Below are 18,152 nucleotides of genomic sequence, written 5' to 3' on the forward strand. Positions count from 1 at the left end.
CGGTAGCGTCGTTGCCTAACGACCGTGCCGCGGGTGGCCTGAGCTCGTAGACATATAGCCAACACCCAACACCCAACATCCAGATGCGTCTCAGTAGCCAGAGAACTGTAACTAAGCTCGCTTCTCACCTTAGAGAATCTCTAGCCCTTCATCAGCCTATCTTTTCTCAATCGCCGTAAGCATGGGCCAAAGCCAGTCTCAAGCAGCGGATCAACCTCTAGAGCCGCAACTTAGCCAGGAGGAACGCTCACAACTGCAAGCCGAGGTAACAGTCTTGATCGCTTAATCTGTCTTACATTGTTAACACGTCTAAAGATGCGCGCAAAGCAGCAGGCGGCCCTCGACAAGCGTTTTACCAGTCAACCAAGGTCAAGGAAGCCCTCACCCACAGGCGCGCAAGCTAAGAGGAAGCCAACTGCGCTCGAGGAAGCGAGCAAAGAGAACATCGGGTGGCGCAATGTCGATGCACAGGCAGAATTCAGAAATTGGAACTGAGGGATGTTGCGACCGGACCGTGACGAAGGAGATTGATGTAACAGGCGTTGGCGACGATATGGAAGCTGAGTTGTCCATGTATGGGCTGCTTATCACCCGGATCACCGGGTTCAATCTGAGAAGGCGTTATAGAGTGGACGGAGAAAGGGGATAGGATTGGCTTCCACAGGCGAACATGGCGTTCTCGGAGTTCCCAAGCAGAGCAAATAAGCAAATTTCATCCTTTTCCTATGGCATGCCGATTCTGTCGCATCCTGAGTCCAGAGGCGTGCTTCCTCACGGAGCTATCAAGAGTGCAAGGAGCCAAGGGGCCCGCGGGGAAGCGCATCCGCGCTAGCGGATTAGTCATCATAAGCCGCAACCCAGCCCCAAATCATCGTAACTTTCTATTGCACTCATGCACCCAGCTCGTCATCGCCACTATGACGGAACAGCGCGTCGCAAAGCGCAAGACTCACACCAAGTCGCGAAAAGGATGCTTCCAATGCAAACAGAGACATACCAAAGTACGTGTCCACATTCGATCCTTCCGCTTCGTTCTCCAGCCAATCACAATGTACTATCCGATATGCTGCCTCTACCCCAGCAAATGGTCCCTCAAGCTCAGATCCCCCGAGCGCGACAAGTACGGGAGGGCTGCGAAGCTTCCATGTTATGATCTGCGCCTCTATACTTACCACATTTCATAGTGCAATGAAGCGCGCCCCCGCTGTGGAAATTGTGTTCGCTTGGACATTCATTGCCATTTTCCATCAATGCCAGACAGCTACTCAACATCTCCACAAAACAGCCCAGGTGTCTCCTCGCCTTTTGTTGATGCACATCATGCCGAAAGTCCTGAAGCAAGTCCGACTAATACCGAACTGCCACTCGCTGATCTGCGTCTGTTGCATCACTGGACAAAGTCGTGCGCAAAGTCGTTGCATCCAAACCCTGCAATCCGGAGTGTCGTTTGGCAGGTAATATTCTCCACTCTTTGCCGCCTTGTTGAGGCTATGAGGCTGATAATAACTTGATTCGCAGAACGAGTTCATCGAGTTGGGCTTCGAGTACCCTTTCCTCCTTCGCGGCTTCTTGGCTCTTTCAGCAGTTCATAAAGCATCCTTGCTTCCGCCCAGCGAAAGACAGGGCCTCCTGCTCCAGGCAGACTCACATATCAGCCATGCATTAGATACCTATCGAAAGAATCTAGAGACGCCAAACGTTGAGCTGGCGATACCGATGTTTATGTTATCCTCGGTCATCCTAACTTACAACTTCGGTTCAGCACAGCTTGAGCGTCCCGAAGACCCCATTCGTGCGCTTCACCACTGCTTTATGCTACTACAAGGCATCAAAATTGTAGTAATTCCTCACTGGGATCGGATCAAAGATAGCTCTGTATTCGCTCACATGACGGACATGGCGCCCCCAGAAGCTTTGGATGCACTGGACACGCTTGCAAGGGAAGAGAACCCCCAAGAGATTCTCCGGCTCAAAGAGCTTACCGAACTTCTGCTGGACAGTCAGGATAAAGAAGCCTGTGCCACCGCTATCGACGAACTCCACGTAACCTGGCTGCGCTTTCGGCACATATCACCGGACCGTGATGAATATTCCCTGCTCTTTCTTTGGCCTGCTAGGCTAAGCAATCGATTCTTCGACCTCCTTGCATGCCACAATCCAGTGACCTGTATCATTACGACACATTTCGCTGCACTGTTGGCCCAATGTCGTCCAGTATGGTGGGTAGTGAAGTGGCCTCAATGGCTGCTCGTTGCGTCCGAACAATTGCTGGCGGCGACACCGGATCTTCTGAAATGGCTTGACTGGCCGCAACAGATCATCCATGCCCAAGCCTGGACTGCGACAACCACTCCAGCAATTTCTTGAGGACCGGAGTTGGTACGAACCTTGGCACCATGAACACCGCGCTCATTGTATCATACCATCAGTTGTTGGACTTGCGCAGGTGTCTGTACTAGCATAGCCCACCTCCATGCGCTGTTGATGGTTGTTTGTCATGCTAGCAACTGGTCTACGCTGCGAGACTCAGGCAGACTCAAAGAAGGGCATAGCTTGCGAGTTGCCGCGTATTTGAAGCAATGTCAATGAGGCGAAGCAATCGAGAAATCCAATAATGGAAGGGGTCCTGCACCGTTTAAGTCCCAAATCCTGCGGCTAGTCCGGCAAGTTCCATACGGCCGATACGGGACCCACCAAATCTCACCAGGACGGTAAGGCGTCTTGGCAGCGTATTTCGCGAAGCGTATTCCGTACAATAACTTCAATGCGTCCTAGGCTTAGGCTAAGGATCGCGCTGTGGGCTCGTTCTTTAAGATGTCTCGACGACGCATTTTGAAATGTAGGAGGATCGATTTCAAAGACGCATTGCTTTGTATCACAACTGAACATGTCCGACAACACATACCGACCGGCACTCGACGACCCTAACGCATACGTTCTCTACCGGTACATTCCCTCAACAGTAGCGGCGATTGTTTTTGTGGTTGTATTTGGTCTCACCACCTTGGCCCATGTTTTCCAACTCATCAAGAAGAAGACATGGTACTTCACACCTCTCGTGGTCGGAGGTCTATGTAAGACTCGAAGGGCCTTGCGTCCAAGACGGCATCGCTGACGAGACTATACAGTTGAGGTCATAGGATTTATCGGGCGCTACCTCTCGCATGATGATGTTTGGGCACTCGGACCGTTTATCATGCAGTCGCTACTCATTCTACTTGCTCCAGCACTGTTCGCGGCGTCTATCTACATCATACTAGGTCGAATCATCCTGCTGGTGGATGGAGAGCGATATTCTCTGGTGCGACAGAAGTGGCTCACGAAGTTATTCGTTACAGGAGATGTGCTCAGCTTCCTGATGCAAGGCTCAGGTACGTACATGATGCATTGCTGCCATTAAATGGCAAGCTAATGTCTGATATAGGCGGCGGTATCCAAGCGATGGGTACGCTAGACGCCTTACATACCGGCGAGCAAATCATCATCGGCGGTCTTTTCGTCCAATTGATCTTCTTCGGCCTTTTCATCGTCGTGTCGGGAGTTTTCCACTACCGCCTTGTTAGAGATCTTCCTCTAAAGAAGCGCTATAGTCCGTTGTCGCTGTTCAAATCTCGGAGATCCAGCCCAAGCATACACACCTCATCCACCGTACCCAGGGCCAGTCTATCTGAATTACCTTGGAAGCGCCACCTCTACACTCTATACCTCGCAAGCGCTCTCATTATGGTGCGAAGTATCTTCCGCGTCGTAGAGTACATCCAAGGGAACGCAGGATATCTACTCAGCCATGAGGTATACCTCTATATCTTTGATGCCACACTTATGTTCTTTGTCATGCTGGCATTCAACTGGACCCATCCAAGTCAAATTACAGACGCGTACCAGAAGAGACTACGAAGCGGCTCGCCCATTGAGCTCCAACATTCCCATGATACAGCGACAGGCGCGGATGAGGAACATATGCTAGAGAGTCGGGAGGCGAAGAATAGTGTACGCACTGGTGGCTGGGTTCCTTCTCAATGCTAAGAAGAATTGCCAGCGACACCACCTATTTTTCATCATGAAGGTGGATTCGTTAATCAACCAGCGATACCCAGGAAGGATGCTAAGCAAGGGATTATCTTATCAGAACAAGACTTAGTAATATAGATTCATGTCAACGACTAATACAGATATCGTTATTCCCATATAAGAATTGCCTCATCGTAATACAGCCATTAATTGGAGATACTGCTCAGGCAGAAACACCACATCAAACACAGCCATTGTAGGCACATCGATCACAAGATCTTGATTCTAGCAGGGGAAGAACGTTCAACGCCACCAGGGCAAAGCCATGTTGTTTATTGAATTATTGAATTATGTGAAGGAGAGCCCTCATGATGATGATTCGCAGGGCCTGCTCCTTCCTTGTGTCTGTAGTCTAGTCGTTCTCGAGGACCAGTGCCATTCTGCTCTTGCTGATGCTCAAGGTCCAATCGCCGGTAGCATATGAGCTTCGCCTTGATTGGCGGGCCCAACTCCACCCCTCTTGCGTCGGCAAACATCCCCAACTCTTTGACCAATGTGGACAATGGGGCCTGCGTTCGAGAGTATGAGTAATCCCATAGCACGTGAAAGATTATAGTCTTTTTTATCCATGTAGGTGTGACGTAGGTCATGCAAGATCCCGAGACTTGCCATGCGAATCATGCTGCACGAAATTTGGAGTTGCATGGTGGAGCTCCGACGTCTCTCCGCCTTCATGCCGAAGGAGACTCATTATTACTAGAGCGCAAAATTCTCCTCGGCGCCGAGTGATACAGGAAGTTCAGATTTTCAAGATAATCATCTTAGTCCTGCTGTGAAGGGCCCGTTTGTCGTCGTGAGCCCAGCTTGTCTGCTTGGTTCTGCAGATAAATGGCTATCCTTTGATCTGGACAGTTCATATGCAAATTGGCGAGCTCTAGCCACTGCCGTCGCTCTTGTTCCAACAGATTCAACTCTGCTTTCAAAACACGGTTTCTGCGCTCGGCTTCCCGGGATGTCTCAACCAGCTGTTCCTGCTCCTGTTTTTGTTTGGTCCGGCATTTGCTAGCAGCTTTGCGATTCTTTTCGAGGTAAATAGCCCGCGCTGAGCCTGGCTCAGCGTACTGATATCTCGGTCTCCGTCGCCCTGATGGAGGAGTTGTCATCGGCGACGCAGCTTCTTCCTTTGGGTAAAGACTGTCGTGTCGTCCTTTGACATCGGTGTCTTCGTGGAATTGCGTCGCATCGTTGGCATCGAACTGGGTTTGCGAAGGAGAGATAGTTGGTGTAGTGTGTGAGTTTGTAGACCGGTTGGATGGCGTGAACGCCGAAGCGTGGTCTGCGACGGGGTATGCGTTCGCAGTCGATGTTAACTTCGTGTTGACATCTGCGCTCGAGCCAAAAGGCTGTGAGTTAGACGACTGGTGGATGAGCGGCGCATAATTTCCCATATACTGGTATCCTGCGTGTCCCTCATGGTGTGGGGTTGATGTAGTAAGATTCGACATAAGCCCGTAATGATCGTAACCAGCGGAATCTGGTGTTTGCCCTAGCTGTGCTTGGTTTGGACGATACACGCGGTATCCTTGCTGTCCGGGCATTATAGAAGTATGCCCGTCTGGGATGTGGGAAAAATGTTGATCAGAAGGCATGAGTACTAAGCTCATGTTAACAATCTTCTGCCTGTGAGGTCTTTTGTTCCAGGGTGACCCGCTACCACCTTCGCAGGTTTAGCACTGAATATTGAATGTGGTAGCTTAAACCAACGCCGGACGGTATAAATTGGCTTGTTGAGAGATAACACAGAGTACTGCGGTATTTCCACGTGTCTGGAGGGTTCAGAACGGCTGAAATTGTACAAGGTGATTGTGAAATGAGGTGGGCGTCATGGGAAAGAAATAACTGACTGTTTATCCATGGTTGGCGGCTTCCACAACCGTGGATGGCATGATGACCCTGTCCAGAATTACGATACCGAGCGGGGCAGTCTTGACTGGTGCGCTGAATCGAACGCGTGGTACCGGTGCTAGGCACGCAAGTCTAGGGTGTACTGTGGTGTGTCGAGGAAGCCCATGACGGTGCGGAATACATGCCCGAGCAGGATCGACGCGACATGCCAATTGAGATAGCTGTGCGGCAGCGTATACCGCGACCAATAGAACTAAAGTCGCATTGCAGGGCACTGCAAAGAGACGCGCTTTACGAGGTTGGTATTGATCACATCGCTGGGTATGCTAACAAAGAGTCGTCCGCTAGCTAAGCAGTCGCGTTGAGAGGCGGTGGTAGAAGAAATAATTCAACGAACACGATTAGGCAGCGCAGCTGCCGTCGACGAATCAGATCACGAGATGAAAGCGGGCCCTCGGCGGTGGTAGGAACGGCGCGCTGGCGTTGCAGCGGGGAAAACTAGCCAGCGGCATGACGTCGGTGTGTCTGTTCAGAGGTTCTCAACCAAACCAAGAGCAGCAACTGTTGCATCAGGTACAGTTGAGTGGTCTGCCCTAGTCGTCTCGGTGGATGTTCGACGTTGAACCACGTGCCGTCGCTAATGCGAGTCGCCAATTACTATAGTATGCCACCAGCCACCATACCCTTGGAGCCCCCACCAACTGCTCCTGAAATTATGGCTCCCAACCGGCTGCACAGTCGTAAGCGACAAGCGAGAAAAGAGAAGGTCCTACATCCTACAGCTCCACACACGCACGTCTGAGAGATGACAAAATTTCAAATTCCAAATCCAATGCGCTCACGAGCTCGTTGCTTTTGCGCGTCCGTCATACCAAGATTGGCGCAAATTTAAATTCGAGAAGGATGCCGATGCCGCTTTAGGAACATTCCTCCGCGGATGTACGTATGTGTCATATCGGCAGTTTAGCTCTCGAGCTCGTGGTACATTTACTGGGTTTGGTGTTGCACTGTTACTGTACGTTTCTACGCCGACGTCATTTTGCTTGGTGAATCCTCTCGGTCAAGTCTTCCGGCCCCCTACGAAACCTCCGATAGGCTGTTCGTTCTTGACCGCAAGCATATTGCTAGGGTCAGGGCCTGCGGAACAGGAAAGGTTGTGGTGAAAGGCATCGTTAATCCTAAGAGAAGAAAGTCCTTGCGAGCCACGATTCTTAGCCGACAACAACGAACAGAGCAGGAGTGCCAAATCGCAAGGCTGTAGATTGACTTTGTCGACTCTGAACTCTTCATCACAATACTTTGCGCGAATACTAGACTGGCGGGCAAAGCACGTTCAATGATATGAAGAGCTCGACAAGCATATGTTCGGAAAGAGGCTTCTGGCCCAACCAGAATACATGATTTTACTGCCTCCAGCAAACCCATAATCTCTGGGATAGGAAAGGGCTTCTCATGGCATCGATCGATCACATCTCCATACATGCAGCCAAATCTGAGATCCCTACCTGTAGATTAGGTACCTCCACTGCATCACATCTTCAGGCGTCAACGCTCCGCGGAGTAAGTATAATAGCAAACGACCATCATGCAGCTGTCGGGCCCAGATCTGCCGAACTTGTAAGACCCAAAACATCGGAATCGACGTTGATTACAACTTTACGACCCTGTCCCTTCGTTTGGTCAGACACATGCTGTCATGAACACTACAATGGAGCAGTGAAGACGTAGACTTTCACTTCTCGAGGTTTGACCGAACCAAGATGGCTTTGTTGGGAGAAGGGATAGTGCCGGGCAGCAAGAGGACCCTTGCGCTCCAGATGCATCGCCGGCGTCTATCTGGACCTTGGTTCGCCCACCCTCTGTTTTACTTTCGACAATACCGTAACCAAACCTCAACGTAGACACTGCTTTCTGGAAGGCGCTAGACCTGCGCCATTGACACGTCGCATTATTCCCGTCACGGGCATTCGAATCAAGGTTTGATCTTGTTGCGCACCTACAGCATATACGCAGCGCTGTTGCTTTAGCGTTCTCCTTGCTTTTGTGGGAAATCTCTTACCTCGCGTGACACAAGGATGTGCGCCAAAGCTCCTCATATCTATCCCCCCCTTCTTTCTCATGACTTCTTCTATTTGATCTGAAGCTTCTGTCGAGCGATGGTTCAATTTTTCTGATTCTTTCACTGTATCCTTTCGCGATGATCCATCGATGCGACTTTCATGCATTGAAGATACAAGTCAATTTTGCAACATATGTCTTACAGCAGTTATATGATTCTATTGAGGTTGACATCTGTATTTATGTCCATCGCGGTAGTCGTATACTTAGAGTGCTGATCGCAATGCTGCTCTCAAGTCGCAATCGGACGCAGGATATGTGTAAGGTCGGACTATAGCAAGAGCTTGTCAAGATGCTATTAGGCTCTTTTCAACCCCTAGATATCCCGACATCCGCAGTAATGTACCGGACTGGTTTTCAGGGAAGAAGGGTAGAGATCACATCGGTTCACAGTTTCCTGGCCGAGGGGGCGATTGCCGTTGGCGAGTGCGAACCTAGTCTGTTCACAGTCTGACTCCGACTCCGACATCCGACGAAACCACAAGGCGAATCTCCGATTACCGGGACAAGTAAAATTATGATGTTTGCCAGAGTCGCAAACGCTAATACGGTTCAACAGGCGTCATGCGCCTACCCAGACCCTTAAGCGACCGTGGCGGGTAATGTTTCCCGGGTTTCCTCCCGGCTCGCCAACGACTATCCGACCCTTGAAGATCCACTTTGACAACCAGACACAGTAGCTAAACGACCCTGCTGCTACAGGGTCTCACGATTACACCATCTTCGACAGGTACCCAAACTCTGTTAATCGAACAATCGAAACGAAACACTCGTAAAATGCGCGTAATTGTTTTCGGTGCATCTGGTGTCCAGGGGCGACATCAAGTTCACGTCCTGGCCCGAGCAGGTCACTCAGTTGTCGCAGTGAGCCGCAACCCCAAACCCGTTCTGGTGGACGAGAAGTCCGTGGAGACATTTGCTGCAGATTTCACCGACCGAGATGCCATTGCAAAAGTGCTCGAGGGCGCCGACAGAGTCTTTCTCAACCTCCCGTCTACATCCTTCAACCAATCAGAGCCTATCATTGCTGCAGCCAGATACATCGGGGAAGCCGCGAAGAATGCCAAAGTTCCGCTGATTCTTTTCAACACGAGTATGCCAGTAGCCAAAGAATCCCAAGGCATTGTAGCACAGGACGACCGAAGGGAAATGAGAAGGCTGTTGCGGGAGTCAGTACCAACGATCAGTATCGAGCCTGTAGTCTACCTCGACAATTTGCTCGAAGGCTGGGCCCTACCTCCCATCCGCGACCGCAGTACTGTTGTCTACTGTCACAAACCCGACCTCCGCGTATCATGGATCTGTCACCACGATGTCGCCCAAATCATGATGGCAGCGATGGATCACCCTGAGCTCGCAGGCCGCGACATCCCTATCGGCGGTCCTGAGACCGTGATGTTGTTTCAGCTGACTGAGAAGTTATCGAGAGCCTGGGGCAAGCAGCTGAGTTATGAGAACCAGACTGTCGCAGACTTCTGCGACAAGATTGGTAAAGCGATGCAGGGACGTGGTCTTGAGACGGATACAATTATGAACCAGATGTTCAAGGCGTATACTTATTACAACGAGGCGGAAGACGAGCCGTTCAACGTTGATATGAGACCCTTAGTAAAAGAGCTCGGTGTGAAATTGACGCCTATCGAGGAGTGGGCGAAAAGAAGGAGTCCATGGGATGACAAAGGGCACTACTAGATGCCGGAGAGGGAGACGTTTGCGAGCTGCAACTCGTGCTTAGAACTGATCAGTTTGCAAAACTCTGGAGGGGTTGAAGGATGCTTGCATGCAAAGCTGATCGATTTTGCCCAACTACTACGATCTCAGTTCACGATATTCCTTACCTGTCAAACACGGGTAGAATCACGACTTCACTCATGAAAGGAGATATGATGAGATGAATATATGGGTATTCCTTACCAAGTCCAATCGCTCGTTCCACTACCCCACCACATTAAACCCACCTCCCATCATTACACTACTACTGTCATCCTGCGGCATACCAAACTTCCCAATCCCTTTCCCCCTCCTCCTCTGCACCCCCAGCGCCACCTCGTTAGCTTGCTTGAGCAACTCTTCACTACTACTTTTCCCCGGCACAAACACTAACCCCGAATCCGGTGCCGGAGTTCCCGTACCCACAAAATTTCCTTCCGCATCTTTGACATAGTGGGCCAGGTACTGCGAGCGCTTCATTTGACGGATGATTATGGATTGTTTCACTTCGCCTTGTTTGCGGGAGAAGGGGTTGTAGTTGTGGATTGAGTTGGCGACTGTGCGGGTAATCATGGGAACGGGAATGGTTTCATCAGGGTCACCTTCCGAGAGAGTGGTTAAGGCGCGGGCGACAGATGTATAGGATGGAGGGTCTCCTTTTTTTTCATTGCAGTAGCTTGGAGGTAGCTCTTCTTGGTTGATAGGAGTGGTGCTCATGCTGTGTGGCTTTGGGTTTTTGTTTTTAGGGTTGTAAATAGTGGAGGACTGTGGGCTGTGGACTGTGTTGCGAAAGAGTTGATAGCCTTGATGTGTCTCGTATGTTGTAACAACACCCTCAAGCCACAGCGCAATGAATGCTTATATATTCAACTTCACGCCATCGCGAAAGCAACTCATGCCTACATTCTGCTTCGGGGCCTCCAACTAACCCGCATCACATGGCTTAGACGCCGAATACGAGGCGTTGCATACATAGCGCCAGGCTGTGATTAGCGTACAGCTATTGAAGCTTGACGATGGGCAACCAAAGTCTCGCACCACTCAACAGAGCTGGAAACGCAAGCGCGACATTCAGGGCTGTTGCCAGACAGGTAAATTATTGTGGTGCTCGACCTATGGCAGTGCCTCGGGGGCAATGGCAAGGCGGGGTGGCGGAGTGCGGGCTAGCGTTGCAAGCCTTTTCTCTGCAGATCATTTGACGTCATATGGGGAAGCGTCAGAGTAGCTTCATGTCACGAATGGAGCAGGAGCAGCATGTTGACTATGGTGCTTACAGCGCTAGAAGAAGCTTCCTGCTATCGATTTAAGGCGTCCTGCTTGGCCACGAAGGGGGCTGAAATTAGCTACTAGATAGATGGTCGATCTCGGGACTCTTGCGGCAATGGCCAATCCTGCGGCCCATCTTGTTCTTCGTGTGTTCTTGATCGTCTTGTGATGAAAAAATCGCAATCGCTTTGCTTTGTGCTTTCGATGTGCACTGCCTTCTTCTAAACAAAGAAACAATAATATAAGATGTAAATGTAGGCTTAAGGTACCCTATTGCAAAATTGATCAATTCACAAATTTAAAACTAGAATACCACTCACTCATTTGAATGTCTTACTGTGGTGTAGGTAGGATCAACTTGTTCACGAATCGCATCAATATCTGATGATGTGTGTTAAGTAAAGCTCTTAGACAGCACAACATGTTCCCTCATAGAGCAAAGCTGTAATTAATTCGTAATTCATTTCATATTCATAGCATCGCCTTTATTCGCGATGATCTAGACACTTCCGCTCCTTGGACTGACAAAATCTTATCCTCTACAGAGCGCTCAGCGCGCATATTCCTCCTCATCCTTAGCGACCTTCTCGAGTACATGGTCGGTCATGAGTCCACTAGTAAAAGGCTTCCTTGACATCTTGACGATGTCGCGAACGTTCTTGCCTTCTGTGAACATCATCTCTAGCTCCTCCAGACTGCGACCCATAGTCTCGGGGTAACCGAACCAAACAATGGGCAGGATGATAGCCGAGATGATAAGGAAGACAAGGTAGTATTGCCAGCCGATGGTTTCGATGGCGACAGGTGTTACCATGTTGACGACGAAGTTCCAGAGCCAATGGTTAGCAGTGGAAATACCCGCCATCGGCACACGAAGCCTTGTGGGCGCGACTTCAGTGCAGTACAAGAAGTTCGCTCCGAGGAAACCAATCGGGATGAAGAAGTTGAACAGGAACACGAAGAGAGCACTGGCGATCTGTGCAGACTTGTTCGATTTGGGAAAGCTGGATGCGACGGCTAGAGCCAGCATGCAAGACGCCATACCCGCTCCGCTGAACATGAAGAGCTTGCGTCGACCGAAACGATCGATTGTGAAGAAGGCGACGAAGCAGGAGAGGAACTTCCAGGTGAGGGCGCCACCGGACAGAATGCGGGAGGTTTCCGAGTCAAGACCGAGACCTTGTTGGAAGATGATCTATTGCATGTTGTTAGTGTGTGATTTTGTAGTCGATAAGTAGGACTTACAGTCGAATAGGTCGAGATGAGGTTGCTACCGCACATCTGCTGCAGAAACTGGAGGAAGATACAGAGCGAAAAACGGTAGAAGAGCTTGTCTTTGCCCATGGTGAAGATGTCGCTTATCTTCGCTGCACTGCGACCAGTCTCCTCAAGCGCGAGTTCGATACCGCTAATCTCAGTGGTGATCTCGGGGTCGTGCAACTCCAAGCCCTTGAAGCTCGACAGACTGACGCGAGCTTCCTCTACACGGCCCTTGGCTACTAGCCAGCGGGGTGATTCAGGGATGCTGAATACGGCGAGCATAGGGATAACGGAGATGACGGTGGGAATGGCGAGAGGAATGCGCCATTGGAGAGGCAAGTTGTCTTGTTCGAAGAAACCGAGGTTGATCCATGCTTCGAGCAGGTAGCCGAGAGAGATGAAGCAGCCGTCAAGGACAACGTGCTTACCACGGTTGGCAGACGACGAGCACTCGGACTGCCAAACGGGAACGGTAGCACTGAGAGCTCCAACTCCCCATCCTAGGATGAAGCGACCGACGACGAATTGCGCGAGCTGGAAGCTGGTGCACTGTAGGATCTCACCAACCAGAGTCAGCAAAGCGGCACCGAAGATGAGCTTTCGTCGACCGAGGAAGTCGCCAATCCATGAGCAAGACAGAGCGCCGAAGAGAGCACCAATGGTGAAAGTAGCAACAACAGCACCTTGCTTGGTCGAATTGCTGCTCTTCTCCGCGCCGGTGGTATCGATAGTGTTGATCTCCGGGAAGTGGTCGTTCCAATCACGAAGTGACAGGAGACCACCAACACCAGACTGGTTGTATCCGAACAGCACAAAGGCTGGCAGAACGACGAGCAAAAGCTGCGCCGTCTGGAGAGTCTTGCCGCTGAGTCCCATGGTGAAAATTGACAGGGGGAAATGAGACAGAGGAAGGGGAGGAGAGGGACTACAGAAGGAGACGGGCAGGACAGTAGCTCAGTACTTGTACTCCAGTCCCCTTCTCCACAATATCCTGCAGCGTGGGCACTATCATGGAGACACTCCAGTCAGTGCAGTATTGAGCCCTAACCTGTCTCCACCTTGGGGTTAACCACCGGAGATACAGTGAGTGTAGCAGCTGCAGCGCGCCGGATGCCTCGTTTTAGCACCGACCCCATACACCGACCCAACAAACCTCCACAAACGGCATCTGATGCTGACCGGTATGGAGTCCGAGCTTGCGGGAATTGACTCGTATGTGACCAAAAAGCAGGGCGCGTCGGCGGCCATAGTTCGGCGTCGCTCGCCTCGAGACCAGCGGCTGAGGAGTAAAATCCTTCGCCATGTCGCAACGCTATCATGCCGGTTGAGGCTTGATGTGGGCCAGATTGTACGAGAGGCTCTGCGGTAAGGATTGGAAGGATTTAAGCTTTTCCAAGAAGGCCCTAGTTAGCTTAAAAACCTTGATTCGCGTGACCTGCCATTGGCCAAGGCACAAGCCTCGGTAGTTGTTCTATCCCCACCATTGTCGTGCGCGGTCCGTAACGTCGGAGGATGGCAGCTTGTGCGAGTAACGCAAATTGCTCAACGTGGGTAGTACGCGGCCCAGATTTGATGATGAAACGAACAATAGAATCAGGGAATCAGCCTGCAAGCTCCACACCGTGGGGTCGGCTAAGAGTTGGTGAGAAAGCAACTTTTGCTGAGGTGATGTAGCTGCGCATGCGGCGAGATAAGAGGTAGTGCAAGACGATAGCATAGCTTGTTATTCTTGGCCAAATCGCATGAGATGCCACTTTTTGATAGTCCCGCGTGATGGTTCCGATTCTAGCACCGTTCGGCGCCCTTGCTAGCTTTCATAACCGCAAGATCATCGGCCTCTATCCTTCTCCGTCTCCGTACTCGCACTCGAGCTTCTTCCTTAAGAAGGCGCCCCACTTCGTTTCTCCGACAGTTCCGCGTCAGCTCCAGCTTCTGGGGTTCTACCAAGCTCCGACGTTGACTTGACATGTTGATCTTCCACAACGTCGGATGCTGTGTTCTCGGTCGCTTCTCGTCCGATGTCCGCAGGATCTGCGCTTCGTATGATGCCATACTCGAAGCGATCTACTACTGCCTTTTCTATATTCCTTCGCGGTTCCTCAACGCCGTCTTTGTAATCATTCAACAGTGCGACTGCTCTCTCGTCGCCTTGCTCGATGCACCTATAGATCAATGCCTCCCAAGTATTCCTTCTGGGCTTCATAGGACCCTTTTTACCGGCTGTAGCACCTGTTGACACCATCTCTTCGTAGTATAGCATAGCATCTTCCAAGTCGCCAGCTGTGAGGCAAACCAGGATCAGACGGTCATATGTGAGACGACTGGGTCTGAGACCCAGCTTGACCATTTCGTTAGCCAAGAACATAGCAAGCTCTTTGCGCCCTTCCACATGACATCCTCGAAAGAGGATGTTGAAGGTGCCGGTGTTGGGGCCAGCATGAGAAACAGTATGCAGAGCTTTGTAAATTTCAATGGCTTCGTCGAGGCGCCCGCGTGCGATACTGGCTTGAATACATGCGTTGACGGCTGCGGTAGGTATCTTACGGCCCGCAGCCTCGAAGTCTTGCAGATGCCTGAAGGCTTGCATAGGTCGGCTATCTTCGTCGGGTATTCCAGCCGACAGGTACCAGTAGAGAGGATCACAGGTTCCAGGGCTGACCTTCAAGTTGATATCGACCATGATGAGAATCACGGACAGGGCTGCTTGTAGGTCGTTGGCATTGAGATATGCGGATATGAGCAGCTCGTAATGGTGCGTGCTCAATGTTGTCCCTCGCTCCGTCAGGATGCGGAAAACGTCGGTAGCGAGAAGGACGTCTCCGTGGCGCGAGGCGAGGTTAAGGACGGACAGACAGGCCCCGGTCCCTGGTTTGAGGTAACCCGGTTGAACTTGTGTCGTCCATACGAGGGTTGTCTCGTCAAGCTTCTCTTGCGTCAGTACGTTGTCTTTGGAAAGAAGGGCTTGGCAGGTCTCCCACTTACAAGCAGCTTGTGCGATGCGGCATCGAGTAAAGCTCCCCACAGAGCACTACTGAGCTCCACAGCACCTGTCCCGCTGCTCTTGCTCTTGGCAGCTTCCTTGAGGCCCAGCACGTGAAAAGCTTCCTCGACTTCCCCAAATTCCAGCAACATCCACATAGCTTTGTCAAACAGCCAGCTCTCGACGCGCGCCTTGTTCCGAACCATTTCTTCCAATGTCATGAGTGCGTGTTCGAAGTGGCGATCGCGCAGCATTCCAGCTACGACAAAATTGCGTGCGCGATCCGAAAGATTGAACCAGCGCGACTTCATGTATTCGAGTATTTCGTCGCGGAGGAGGTAGTCGGGATGGACTGCGAGCACTTCGAGAACGCACTCACAGCCCCGTGCATCCAGCTCAATTTTCGGCTGTCCAACCAGGGCGCCGTCCGTATCGTTCCAAAAGCCCATTTCTTCGAGCACTTTGCGCAGCTTGCCCGCCGTGCCGGTTTTGGGGTCGACGAAGCTATGCAGTAACGCTGCATACATTTCCTTGTTTGGCTGCTCTCCTCTGTCTTTGATCAGGACTCTGCAGATGTTCATCACCTCGTCCCAGTTGCCCTTTGCGCCCTCATCTCGCGCATGTTCGTAGAGGATATATGTTGGTTGCTGCGCGAGTGCAACATTGTCTCGGGTACCTCGGAGGCGCGAAGGGCGCAGCTTCTCTCCAAACGGGCGGAATCCAGTCGCAGAAGTTCCAGGCTGTGAGAAGAAAGAGTCGTTTGCGGTGAAGAGAGGGTTGGAACTGTTGTAGGCTCGGGATTGACGGCTGCAGTGGGATGCGGCATCTTTTCGCGATGCATGACCATGGGGCAACCTAGGTCCTCCCCTGGTTATGCATGGTGTTGCTACAGCATTTGACGGAAATCCCGGACAGAGACATCGCCATAGTCCGTCGTTGACGAATGGGCGGGGTGGCATTGGCGTTGACGGTGTACAGTGCCAAAGTTTCAATGCGGGAGCATGAGATGCAGCATCCGTGCGCGCGCCTCGGTTCGGCGCTGCAATACATCATACAGGATCACTATCTGCATACGAAATCACAGATAGGAGCTTAGTTTATTACTATATGCACACACTTACTGTTCCAGTGCTTTTCAAATCCAGTACCGAACCGCAAAAGGGTATATACGCCCAAATACCATCCTATCTCCTGCATAATCCGTGCCACTCTCCCCATCCTATTATGTCGAAACAGCATCCTGCGTAGCGTTTCGTACCCTCCCTAAAGTGCCAAAGAAATAACTATTGAAATCTTCACAGCCATCTGCTCATCTCCTTACGATTTGCTCCGAAAGAAGCTCCAGTACCTGTACCAGTCAGCTCATGGTCGCATGCAAAGAGAGTTAGCACATACCTTCGGTGATATTACGTCCTGGTTCACCAAGTGCTTGCTCAGGATCTTGACAACATCCATTTGCTCCTCGTAGGTCAGTCCGGTGACGGCTGCTTCGATCACTCCACCGACGGTAGTGTGGTGAACAGCGATGAAACTCGAGTAGTAGAAAAATGCAATAGAGCCCATGATGAACTGACAGTCCATACGGTCAGTCATTCCACCGTGACCGGGAATAGAGTCACCAAAGTCCTTAATCTTGAATGTGCGCTTGAGACCAGAGGCGAAGAAGCCACCGAAAGGCGCGATGAGAGACGCAAAAGTTCCGAGCATGATGACGTGGAATTGCACAGGCATGATGCTGAAGGTGCGGGGAATTGGAAGGCCCTCGGGAAGGAAGGGGACAGAGTAATCGCGCGCGACGAAGACAGGGTTGGGTCGGCACTCAAGGCCAGACCAGATGTTTGCGCCAAGGTCGTTGACAGGGCAGATGAAGTACTTGTAGCGTGCAACAAAGTGGGTAACAAGGACACCCCAGAGAACGGTGAAGAACCAGGCGCCTAGGAAGCCTTCCCATGTCTTCTTGGGCGAAATCTGGATGAGGGGCGTCCTTCCAAAGGTGATGCCGCAAAGATAGGCCCAGATGTCGTTGCAGATGACCATGGAGACGGGGAGGATGAACCAGATGAAGCCTTCGAAAATGTTGTTGATGACAAAGTGTGCCTGCCCGACGATGAGGAAGAGAGCCATGTGCGTCCAGGCGAACTGGGTGAACTGGAACTTGTAGTGGCCCTTTTGCAGTGAGAAGACGAAGAAGATGAAGCCTGGCGGAGTTAGTTTGGGTGGGATGCACAGGGTTCTAGGACATACCGATAATGTACAACATAAAGGAGATGAACCTGTGGTGGGTAGCTAGGGGAAGCAGCAGACGGTCAACCATGAGAACATGCTTGAAGTAGTATATGACACTCTCGCCGTAGAGAAAGTACATGGCAGTGCCCAGGAAGTACCAGTTGAGCGACTTGGTGAAGCGCAGGCTGCGGGCCTTGCTGGGAACGTTTGCGATTGCGATGACCTCCTTGAAGGATATGACCTGGACTGCCGTGACGATGATGATTATGAAGAGGTGGCCGGCACCCAGCGCCCAGAAGAAGCCGGCAATCATGACAAGGGTCCATACGGTGCGCGTTATGAAGTTTGCCTTTTTCTTCTCGTACTCGCTCTGGGGGGGTTGCTCGGCGGACTGGCGCGGTCAGCTGGTGGACGGGGAGGCAGAAAAGCAGCAACATACCGGAGGCGTCGGCTCCTCCTTGATGGTGGGACTGCCCGGGTCGCTGAACTCGGACATGCTCTGCGAGGGTCTCCGGGCTCTTCCATTGCTGGCGCTGCGGACCTGGTGGTTGAACTTGACGTCCTTTCTCGGACGCGCCATGGTGGGCGAGGGAGCGGCGGGTTGCGCCGGGTGTGGTGTGGGAGGATAGGGGGCAGCCGGGGGAGGACCGGACTGGGAGGCGCGATGGCGTGAAGG

The 18,152-nt window shown here is 51.6% G+C and overlaps 7 protein-coding genes across 7 annotated transcripts; 2 read left to right on the top strand and 5 right to left on the bottom strand.

The window, feature by feature from the left end:
* Window positions 1-181: 181 nt before the first annotated feature.
* GT037_002720 (rta1-domain-containing protein) lies at window positions 182-4,026 on the top strand (the record flags this gene model as incomplete). The annotated part of the gene is made up of 8 exons (XM_038927767.1): window positions 182-265; window positions 316-349; window positions 760-1,001; window positions 1,185-1,454; window positions 1,519-2,043; window positions 2,861-3,074; window positions 3,129-3,371; window positions 3,425-4,026. The coding sequence occupies 8 exons, from the start codon at window positions 182-184 to the stop codon at window positions 4,024-4,026; spliced, it is 2,214 nt and encodes a 737-aa protein (XP_038789045.1).
* Window positions 4,027-4,832: 806 nt separating this feature from the next.
* GT037_002721 (uncharacterized protein) lies at window positions 4,833-5,609 on the bottom strand (the record flags this gene model as incomplete). Its single annotated transcript, XM_038927768.1, has 1 exon — window positions 4,833-5,609. The coding sequence occupies one exon, from the start codon at window positions 5,607-5,609 to the stop codon at window positions 4,833-4,835; it is 777 nt and encodes a 258-aa protein (XP_038789046.1).
* Window positions 5,610-6,993: 1,384 nt separating this feature from the next.
* On the bottom strand, window positions 6,994-7,398 carry GT037_002722 (uncharacterized protein; the record flags this gene model as incomplete). The annotated part of the gene is made up of 1 exon (XM_038927769.1): window positions 6,994-7,398. One exon carries the CDS (start codon window positions 7,396-7,398, stop codon window positions 6,994-6,996), a length of 405 nt encoding a protein of 134 aa, XP_038789047.1.
* A 1,413-nt stretch (window positions 7,399-8,811) lies between these two features.
* On the top strand, window positions 8,812-9,726 carry GT037_002723 (uncharacterized protein; the record flags this gene model as incomplete). Its single annotated transcript, XM_038927770.1, has 1 exon — window positions 8,812-9,726. The coding sequence occupies one exon, from the start codon at window positions 8,812-8,814 to the stop codon at window positions 9,724-9,726; it is 915 nt and encodes a 304-aa protein (XP_038789048.1).
* A 243-nt stretch (window positions 9,727-9,969) lies between these two features.
* GT037_002724 (uncharacterized protein) lies at window positions 9,970-10,461 on the bottom strand (the record flags this gene model as incomplete). Its single annotated transcript, XM_038927771.1, has 1 exon — window positions 9,970-10,461. The coding sequence occupies one exon, from the start codon at window positions 10,459-10,461 to the stop codon at window positions 9,970-9,972; it is 492 nt and encodes a 163-aa protein (XP_038789049.1).
* A 1,099-nt stretch (window positions 10,462-11,560) lies between these two features.
* GT037_002725 (general substrate transporter) lies at window positions 11,561-13,146 on the bottom strand (the record flags this gene model as incomplete). The annotated part of the gene is made up of 2 exons (XM_038927772.1): window positions 11,561-12,205; window positions 12,256-13,146. The coding sequence occupies 2 exons, from the start codon at window positions 13,144-13,146 to the stop codon at window positions 11,561-11,563; spliced, it is 1,536 nt and encodes a 511-aa protein (XP_038789050.1).
* A 1,003-nt stretch (window positions 13,147-14,149) lies between these two features.
* Window positions 14,150-18,056, bottom strand: GT037_002726 (phosphatidate cytidylyltransferase 1; the record flags this gene model as incomplete). The annotated part of the gene is made up of 6 exons (XM_038927773.1): window positions 14,150-15,196; window positions 15,253-15,990; window positions 16,572-16,598; window positions 16,646-17,448; window positions 17,495-17,867; window positions 17,916-18,056. The coding sequence occupies 6 exons, from the start codon at window positions 18,054-18,056 to the stop codon at window positions 14,150-14,152; spliced, it is 3,129 nt and encodes a 1,042-aa protein (XP_038789051.1).
* Between the last annotated feature and the right edge of the window lie 96 nt (window positions 18,057-18,152).

Source organism: Alternaria burnsii, assembly GCF_013036055.1.
Source record: "Alternaria burnsii strain CBS107.38 chromosome Unknown 746, whole genome shotgun sequence".
Taxonomy (NCBI): domain Eukaryota; kingdom Fungi; phylum Ascomycota; class Dothideomycetes; order Pleosporales; family Pleosporaceae; genus Alternaria; species Alternaria burnsii.